The 8,946-nt window shown below is 58.5% G+C and overlaps 1 protein-coding gene across 7 annotated transcripts; it reads right to left on the reverse strand.

The window, feature by feature from the left end:
- Nucleotides 1-51: 51 nt before the first annotated feature.
- On the reverse strand, nucleotides 52-8,719 carry FAM131A (family with sequence similarity 131 member A). Of its 7 annotated transcripts, XM_073896206.1 has the most exons (7): nucleotides 8,521-8,657; nucleotides 7,276-7,336; nucleotides 6,123-6,265; nucleotides 3,842-3,935; nucleotides 3,419-3,601; nucleotides 3,135-3,251; nucleotides 52-1,801 (listed from the first exon to the last, which is right to left on the reverse strand). In XM_073896206.1, exons 4-7 carry the CDS (start codon nucleotides 3,909-3,911, stop codon nucleotides 1,332-1,334), a joined length of 840 nt encoding a protein of 279 aa, XP_073752307.1. In that variant the 5' UTR covers nucleotides 3,912-3,935; nucleotides 6,123-6,265; nucleotides 7,276-7,336; nucleotides 8,521-8,657; the 3' UTR covers nucleotides 52-1,331. The 7 variants fall into 7 exon arrangements, with proteins under 7 accessions (XP_073752307.1, XP_025733203.1, XP_025733215.1 ...); XM_025877418.2 differs by lacking the exon at nucleotides 7,276-7,336 and having other exon boundaries at nucleotides 8,521-8,719; XM_025877430.2 differs by lacking the exon at nucleotides 6,123-6,265.
- Nucleotides 8,720-8,946: the final 227 nt, after the last annotated feature.

Here is an 8,946-nt window from a genome sequence, read left to right on the forward strand (position 1 = left end):
GGGTTTATACTGGAACCTCCTCCAATGACCAGATGTATATAGAGATTTACAAAGATTTTTATATTAATTTAATAAAACAAATTCTTAAATAGAACAAAATAAACACCTAATGAGCCACTTATATATAGAACGCCTGTGCCCATCAGCTCTTGTTCTTACCTTGGGCCCTCTTACCTGCCAAAGCCTACAAGGCTCCGAATTCTGCAGCCACCCACATCCCCCGCACCCTCCAAACCCAGAGCTCACTGTCTGTGGAATACGGGATCTACAGAGGCCTCCACTGCTTAGTTAGCAAAATCCTAGCTAGGGCACAGGCCCTCAGTACTGTAGCTTTGGCCTTTTGTTCAGCCAAGAAAGGCACTACTCTCTTCCCTCCCCAAGGAGAGACACTCCCACACGACCAACCGTCGCTCGTTGGCACCATTTCTGCCGGGCTCAGGCATCAGTAGACAACTGCCCAGCCACCCGTATGGCCCCCTTGCGACCCTCTCCGGGAGAACAGCAAAGTCACAGCTCCGAAGCCACCAGAGCCACCCACCCCTTCTGCCAGCTCGGCTCTAAGGAGAACTTGGTGAATGGGGGCAGCCAGGCAGGCTGGGAGCCGCTGGGACCCTGCCCACACATCGTACAAGGGGCCAGGAAAAGGGTGGAGGGTACATGCTTTCATCAATCCAATGCCTCCCAGAGAACATCCGACTGAAAGAACAGACCAAAACCCCTCTTTCTTTAGGAAAAAGAAGAAGATTTAGAGGTGATGGAGAGGCGAAGCACAGCACGAGCCCAGCTGGGTGAGGGGCCCTTGGGGGATGGCTCAATCCTAGGCTCCAGGAGGGTAAGAGCCAGCCCGCCCTGGGGTAGGGGTGATTCTATCGAGCACTGCACATGGACTCAAGAGGTGGAGAGAAGCAGAGAAGAGAGAGGCATGGGGAAGGGGGCGGGGGGGAGGGGCGGGCTCCCTCCCTTTCCACCCCACACGGCCCAATCACAACCACCCCCTTAGGGGTTCACATCATCCAAGGAGGAAATGTGTATGTGGCGTTTTTGATTTAAGAACATGAACATCACTGTCTGCCACAGCTGTAGCCATGCCCCAGGGGCCCCGGGCAAGCCCCGGCAAACCCCAGGAGTGGGGGCAGGACATGCGCCCCCAGCCTGGCCCCTGCCTCCTCTCCAAACACTTTCATGCAAAACACACAACAGAGGAGTGAGTGCTCCCAGGAGCCCTCTAGGCTTTGGAGCTCTGCCGGAAGCCTCTTGCCCGCACTTGGGCACAGAGGCTTTGCCCCCAGCAGCAGCCGGGAGACACATGCCACCACCAGGCATGATTTGGGTCACTGTTCCTCCGGCTCTGCCTCGTCCTCGTCTAAGGACACCACCCCCGAAGAAGCCACATCAGAGGCTTGCCGCTGCCGTTCCCAGCTGCCCGGCGGGCAGAGAGGCTGGCAGTCCTTGCAGGTGGCTGGCTCCTCCTCGGCGGGGGAAAGGCAGGACTCCATGAGGGGCGAGCTGTAGAGCGAGTCCTGGGCCTCCAATGGGCCCAGGCTACGGAAGGCACTTTCCCGGCTGGGGGGCAGTGTGGCGAGGAGCAGCTGGTCGCCCAGCAGCTGGGAGGCCAGGCGGGCTGGGGAGCCCAGCAACCCGTCCTCCAGGCTGCAGAGGCTGGAGCACAGGGTCTCTGGGGACACGGTCTGCGAGCAGTCGCTCTCAGGCTCCACAGAGCCCTGGCGCACAGGCCTGGAGAACCGGGGGCCGGTGAAGAGGTCCTGGAGGTGGGGCCCCAGAGGCAGCTGCCCGGCCATCTCTGCAGGGGGAGAGAAAAAGAAGATAGCCCTACCTGCCCCGTTTCAACGGGCCCACCTGGAGGGAGCCACGTTCTCCCCACTCCACCCTCGGCGCCGCTAGCTCTGGGGGGAGAGGGTAGGAGCTCGCTAACTTCGCCTCTCAGCACCTCCCGCTTATTGTGGAGGGAGAATTGGGGAATCTGATAGACCTACTTATGGGGTTGTTGAGAGAACAAAAGAATGCAGCATGCAGTAAGAGAGCAATAAATGCACAGATACCACACACGGTCATGCCGCTGGTTCCCTGCACAAGGGGAGCCTGTCCAAGGCAGTGAGTGTGGACTGGAGTTCAGCCCACACTCTGCTCACCAAACAGCGAGGCCTAGCATCGGGCTGCGCCCACCAGAGAAAGAGGTGCTTTTTTCTAATTTGCACAAAGGTTCTACGTGGGATAGTAGTGGCCTTGGATAAATGTTAGTTGTTATCATTATACCAGGGGTCAAATCAGGCCTGGAACTCAATCAGACAAGAATGTTTGTGGTTCAGGGCTCCATCTTGGCCTCCAAATCAGTCATCCAAATCAGTCACCTCTGGACCACAGCAGAGGTCTAACATATTGCCAATCTGCTCTACTGTATTGCCCTTGGAGAATCTGTTAATTAGCTGGACGGGTGGGGGCTGGTGGAGGCAATCTTCAAAGGCAAAGAAGTATGGGGCGGTGGGGTGTTGTGAGGCATGAGCCCAGAAGCTACAGAGAAAGTCAGCCATGTGGTCCAGGAAGAATCGGAAGATGAAAGGAGGGCCGTGCACAGCTGCACAGCCCCGCAGGGTCCCCTCTGCAAGCGCTAGCCCAGAGAAAGGCCCAGAGGCAGGTCTCAGATGGAATTCAAGGAGGCTGAGCCTGAGCCAGCATGGCCCTGTGGGCAGTCCAGGCCCAGCACGCCTTCCTGTTTGCCTGGGGCCCCAGCCCTGGGAGGTGCTATGCTGCCGGCTCATCTGTGCTGCCACAGCTGGCCAGAAGGCTGCCCCGAAAGGGGAAGGCAAGGCACAGCGGACCCCCCCCCCCACCCGCCCCAGAGATGCAACTGCCCAGAAGGTGTCAGTGAGGTCTCTGGACCACAAGGCCCAATGGCACAGACGGGCAGAAAAGGCTTAGCACGTGGGCTAAAGGAACCACTCCATTTGTAGCTGCTGACTGCCCACCCACGAGTGAGAACAGCCCTCTTGGCCCTGGAAGGTCAAGGCACGGCCGGGACAGGGTCTGCCCCCACCGTCCCCTTCCGAAGGCTGAGCTCGGAATCACAAGGCCTCTCGGGCAGGCCCATCCCAGCACTGGCATTGCCTACCCCTTACCTGAGTCAGTTCCTCCAGCAAAGTCCTCATCATAGGATTCATCGGTGGAGTCCTCACCATCCACTGAAGACCAGGCCCGGAGCTTGGCTTCTGCAATGGCAAACTGCTCAGCCACTCCTGTCAGGGAGGCCAAAGAATTTATTAGCAGAGAAGGTTCCTTAGCAGGATTCATTAGCTGAAGGACTAAGACTAGGGCTCAGGCTGGAGACAGGAGAGAGAAGAGATGGGGGTGTGGGAAGAGCATCCCAATGACAAACGTGTGGCTGACCCCTTCCTGTCCCCACCTGCCGCAAAGCGAGCCTCTTGTTCACCCTCGCTGAGGTCCGAATAGGAGGAAAAGGCTGATTCCAGGGCAGCAGGCGAGTCGCTTGGCTTGCTCCAGCCCTTCCACTCAATGAGGTGAGCCACTCGGCCCTGTGCCATGGCGGTGGGCTTGGTCACGTGGTCCTTCACCACCTGAGAAATACCTTCAGGTGGGGCAGAAGGAGGAAGCCTGGTGAGGGCACAGGCCAGGGAGGGAAGTGGAAGGGTGGTGGTAGTTAGGGTCCACATGTGCCTTTGGATGGGAGGAGGGAGCTGAGATTCATCTGAGAAGGGGAGGAAGGGGGAGATCCCCGCAAGAGCTCACAGGATACAGCCCCCAAGGGTAAGTGCAAAAGGAAGAAGGAAGGACAAAGTGGCCAGAGGTATGGGAGGGGGGTGCGTACCATGCAGGGAGGATCTGGCCAGCGCAGCAATCTCCTGGATAGTTAGGGCTCTCCGGGACTTGGGCAGCATCGCGACTGTGTCTCCAACATTCACCTTGGGTGACAGCATCAGAGGGTCAGTGCTCCTCTGACAGCAGCATCCCCCTCCATGCCCACAGCCCACCCAAGGTGCCAAGGGGGTACGGGAGCTGGGAAGAGATGCCAGGGTAGCACATATGTGCCAGTGGCTGCTGGGGTATGTAAGACGGAGAGTAAGAAGCCAGGGCCAGCAAGCCGTGTCCTCTCAAGGAGCAGCAGAGATTCAGGCTGACCTGAAGGAGCAGAACTGCAGCTACCACCCCCCACCTCCATCTTCCCAGCTCCCAGAGGGGAAGGAGGCAGGCTGGGAAGTCAAGAACCACGGGGTGGGGCCTTTGAGAAGAAAAAAGAGGAAGGGAGAAAGCTACGGCATCAAGGACTTCCTCCAGGTTCCCTCCTCTTTGCCCCTCTCCCCCTCTCAGTCTTCCAGCTGTTTCTACAGCCTACCAGGGTCACACACTCAGCATGACCAAAACCAAACCCAACACCTTTTCCCACATCTGGCCCTGTTTCCTGACTTCCTTACGCAGCATCACCCAACCATTTGCCCACTCAGCATGGCTCCAAACCTCAGCATTACCATCAACTGTCCCCTAAGCTTTGCTCATCCTTTCTACTCCCACTGCCACTGCCCTCCCTTCCTCAAGCCCTCAAGACCCCATGTTCAGATTAGCACAGTTGTGGTCCCCCAAGCTCCTTCAATTCATGGAATTTTCTCAGCCTAGAACGTTGTGTAAGTGTTCCTTCTCCCTCCTCCCCAGGGCTGGCTGACTCCTTCTCATCTTTTGGTCCTGGCTGAAACATCATTCCCTCAGAAGGCTCTTCCTGGCTGCCCTACCAGTTGTCCATCCTCCCTCTGTAACAAGGCACCATCCTCTATGAACGTACCCTGTGTGTGTAATCATGGTCTACTTCGTGTGTTTCCTTACTGGTCATTGGTCCCCCTCACTGGTCTTTAGCTCTTGGAGGAATTTGGTCTCTTTTGGTCACTGCTGCACGCCAGTGTTTAGCACAGTACCTGGTACAGAGTAACCTTTCCAAATACATCGGCTGAATGAATGAGGCAAAGTATAAATGTAAACAAATAATTTTCCCCAGAGTGTAACTGGTCATATGTCACATGTCCCTATTTAAAATCTTTTCTGGGCTCCTCCACTGCCCAGTGAAGTGCTAGCTTCACAGCCAGGCACTGAGGGGGCCCACTCTGTGAGCCCCCTGCCCCCTTCAGGCCTTGGAATCCACCACCTAGACCCTCTGCCCAGGAAAACCCCACTTCCACCTTCCCTGCCGGCAAACCGCCTTCTTGCCTCCAGGCAAAGGAACCCAGCTCTCCCCTGGGCTAAGAACGCCATCCTTGCCTGACAAAATGCTCTCTACCATCTAAGGCCTGACTCAAGTGTCACCTCCTATTACGTTTTCAGTCCAGTTTTCTCTCTTCTTCAATACCCCCACCCCCACGCCAGCATTGCCCTTGCATCTCTCCTGAGGGATCCCGGGATGGCAGGGCCTGACTCTGATTCACCTGGGATCCTACCTCCACCCTGCACCTGGTTCAGTGTTCCTTGGCAAGCCTGGAAAATGTTTCCCTCAATGAATGAATGAAGTCAGAGGCACATGCCCCCTCCCCGGAATTGCCTAGCTCTCCTGATCAGGTTCCCACCCCTCACAAGAGGGGCTCCAGCTGCTCCCTTGACCTCAGCCCCACCCTCTGCTCCCCTCCCCCCCCCCCCCCCCCCACCTCAGTACCTGGCTTACAGGGGCCCCAGGGTGGCGCCGTTAGCTTCCGGCCAGGCCTGGGGGGAGGAGCACCTGCTGGGTGTTTCCTGGCTTGCTCTCCCTCCCTCCCCTCACTGCCCCCAGCCACTGCCATCCGTGCCGGCGCTCCGCGCAGCTGCGGCCCAAGCCCAGAGAAAAGGTGTGTGTCTCCCTGGCAACCCATCACCATGCAACAGGGTCTCCCGGGATACGGCCTGGGATGCGCTGACGTCAGCGCCCAAGGCGGGAGCAAAGCCCGCCCGCTGGCACGACGCCGAGCAGAGCAGACCGGCGCGGGGGCGGCCTTGGGGCCCCGCTGGCCGGATAGCGCCTCCGCTCGCAGGAAAAGGGAGCCAGAAGCAGGCTGGAAAGGCGGGGGTGGGGGATACAGATCCCCTTCATGTGAATGCGGCCCCCCTTCCCCCTACCAATACCAGGGGCCCAGCACCTCTGGCAAGTCCTGGCTGTCCACGGAGGAAGGGCGGGAGGACCGGCTCCAGCCTCGGAGGGTCCGAGCAGATCCCAAGGAAGATAGAGAGAGGCCCCGAGGAAGTTCGATCCACTCCACAGCCCAAGCGGGGTCCGAGGCCACTGAGGGGTGGGGGAAAGGCTGTTCACCTGGGCTCCCACTTCTGCCAATATCCCCATTTTCACCCGGTGCTGCCATATCATTTCTCCTCACCCCTCCCCCACCCCGCAGAACATCAGCAACCACCTGGTGCTCTCCACAATTCTGAAAACCCCTATTCCACATTCCTGACCTTCAGGCCCCTGGGGCCACTCTGTGGCAGCCCACGGCCCCCCTACCTCCTCTGGATGTATTTTTGCCATCAGAACCCTAGGGATGAAACCTAAACTTTCATAAATTCTCAATCTTGGGTTTCTCGGCCTTACCCATTCCTCTTGCAAAGCACACTGCGGTCTTCCACCACCATCGCCATCCTCCCCCCACCACCACCTTGGACCCTTTACAGGCTTGGTGCCTTCCTTCTCTTGGTTCTTTCCTCTCGCCAGCATCATCTGGTACTCAGCTCTTTACTCTTCTTTTCTAACAAACCCACAATTTTTTCTTACTTTCACCCCAGCCCCCTAAAGCTTTTTTCCTGATGCCCTGTCTGGCCCCAGCCTGGTGGTTCCTGTCTCATCTTGGTTCCCAATATCTAAGCCAGAGTAATTTTCCTTTTGCCACCTGAGCACCCTACTCCTCAGCTTCCCCTCACCTCCCAGATCACAGCTACAGTCCCTGGTCTCACCTCTGCGACTTGTCTGACAAGTCCATCGTCCTCCGGGCCCTTCACGCTGCCACAGAAACATTTTGCCCAGCACAGAAATCATAGGCATGCTGGCTGTGTTGATGCAGAGAACCAAAAGCCCAGAACCGCTCCAGGCTCAGCTCCCAGTTCTATTCTTATTTTGGCTCCGGATGCTGAGCCAGTCCCCTCCCCACTTGGAACCTGTGCCTAGTCACATAAGGAGAACACTCCTTCCTCTTGGCTTTGAGGAGGTGGGAGTACAAGGGGCCCAGCAGAGCTCTCTGGAGCTCAGGAAGCTGAGGCCCATCCCCTAGACAGTGCCAACAGGCAATGTCCATCCCAACTGACCTTTAGCTGGAGCAGCCGTCTCTGTCCCTGAGCCTCAGCCAGCTGGTGGTCCCCAGAAATGCTACCAACCAGAAGGAAGACACAAGGTTACAGGCCATCCCTGGCCCCCAGCTGGTACCTAATCAGGGCTCTCAAAACCAATCCTAAGGTCAGCCAAACTCTCCCCTGACTACAGGAGGGAATGACTTCCTGAACTCCAAGCCTTAGCAGGGCCAGAGGGACCAGAGCAGCCTGCTGCTTCTCAGCTTCCAAAATCAGGAGGTTACTTTAGGACTACAAATCCCATAATTCCTCATGGGAACCCAAAGAGAGTACAAATCCCCGCCAGAGTCTTAGCTCCAAAGAATCTCAAGTACCAACCACACTAAGGCCTGTATGACTGACTACCTGCCCTGGAAGCCCAGGACCCATTCCAAACCCAGCCCTCCAACCTGACAAATCCCTGCCTGGCCTTAGGCTTGGAGAAATCCATGACACTTAAGTAGGCTGGCGGACCTCAGATGCATAGGACTGAAGCCAGGCCCCAGCGTGCACCACCATCCATGGGAACCAAGACCCAAGCAGCAGGCATCAGCAGTTGTAAGAAGCCCTAATGGCCTCTCTCTGGGCTCCTCTTTCCCCCCACAAGGTACGATGATTTGTTTTTGTTGGGAGTGGGGTAAGGAACTAAAACAGTTAAGGTGATCAGGTGCTCACAGGTGCCCCAAATGGGGCCTCAGTCCCCTTCAACAACCATCTGACTCTGAAGGGAGGAGTTAAGTTTTAGCCAAAAACTCGGTAGTGGGGTGCTTGACGGGCTTTGCAGGCTACCTCCTTAAGGGGGTTGGAACACAGCTAGGAGAGGCAGGTTTCCAGCATAGGGCCACTCCCAGGGCAGAGGTGAAGAGAGGTGTGGGCCGTGGGGGCGGCGAGTGTGTGGGCGTGGAAGGCCAGTCGCCATGGACACCTTGCCCCTCCCAAGGCTGTGCGCCTCCTGCCCCCTTCAGCGGTGGGAATCCAGGCGGAAAGACCACGAGTCTACCCTGCAAAGCCCAGAAGCAGTCAGGCCGTGGCAGCAAAGCCGAGTCGATTTGGCCCCCTCCCCGCTCCTGCCCTCTCCTTCCTCTTGCCTGGCCCGCCTCCCCGGTGCAGGCTCCTCCCTCTCCCGACACCGGCCCCCTCCTCAAGGCCCCCACCCACCCGTGGCCCGCGCACCGGGCAGCCGCAGCCCAATTCCCCAACCCGTGCCTGGCCTCCACCTCTTACCCTGACCCGCCGGACTCCGAGAGCCGATACAGCCCATGGCCGGGCACCCAGGCACGCTAGCCCGCGCTCGGGGCCCGGGCCATCGCCTGGCAGAGGGTCGGGAAGCGGCCGCCACCGGGGAGGGGAGAGCCCGTAAGAGGGGAGGGGGTGGGAGCCGCGCGTCCGCCGCCGCTCCCCGGAGAGGGAACCGGGCCGATGACGTCAGCGCGGGGGCGTGGCCATCTGCGTCACCATCCAGGGCGGGCGGGGCGAAATACGTCACAGCCACGCAGGGGCGACCCGGGGCCGAGTCCGGAAACACCTCGTCCTCTCCTCCCAGGCCCCACTGCGGAGCGACCCTTAAGGGGAAGGGTGGACGGGAACTCACTGGGCCCCCGGATGCCAGGCACGCCGCATGGGGACGGTCAGACTCCTGCATCCAGCCCC

This window comes from Callorhinus ursinus, unplaced genomic scaffold (genome assembly GCF_003265705.2).
Source record: "Callorhinus ursinus isolate GAN/ISIS: 27379988/994484 unplaced genomic scaffold, GSC_fseal_2.0 scaffold1, whole genome shotgun sequence".
Taxonomy (NCBI): Eukaryota; Metazoa; Chordata; class Mammalia; order Carnivora; family Otariidae; genus Callorhinus; species Callorhinus ursinus.

Coding starts and splice junctions, on each gene's coding strand:
- FAM131A (XM_025877412.2), bottom strand. CDS start 7,015: ATGCCTATGATTTCTGTGCTGGGCAAAATGTTTCTGTGGCAGCGTGAA. Junction 3,602..3,841: donor GGCCAGATCCTCCCTGCATG/GTACGCACCCCC, acceptor CCCCACCTGAAG/GTATTTCTCAGGTGGTGAAG. Junction 3,252..3,418: donor AGAGGCTCGCTTTGCGGCAG/GTGGGGACAGGA, acceptor CCTCCCTGACAG/GAGTGGCTGAGCAGTTTGCC.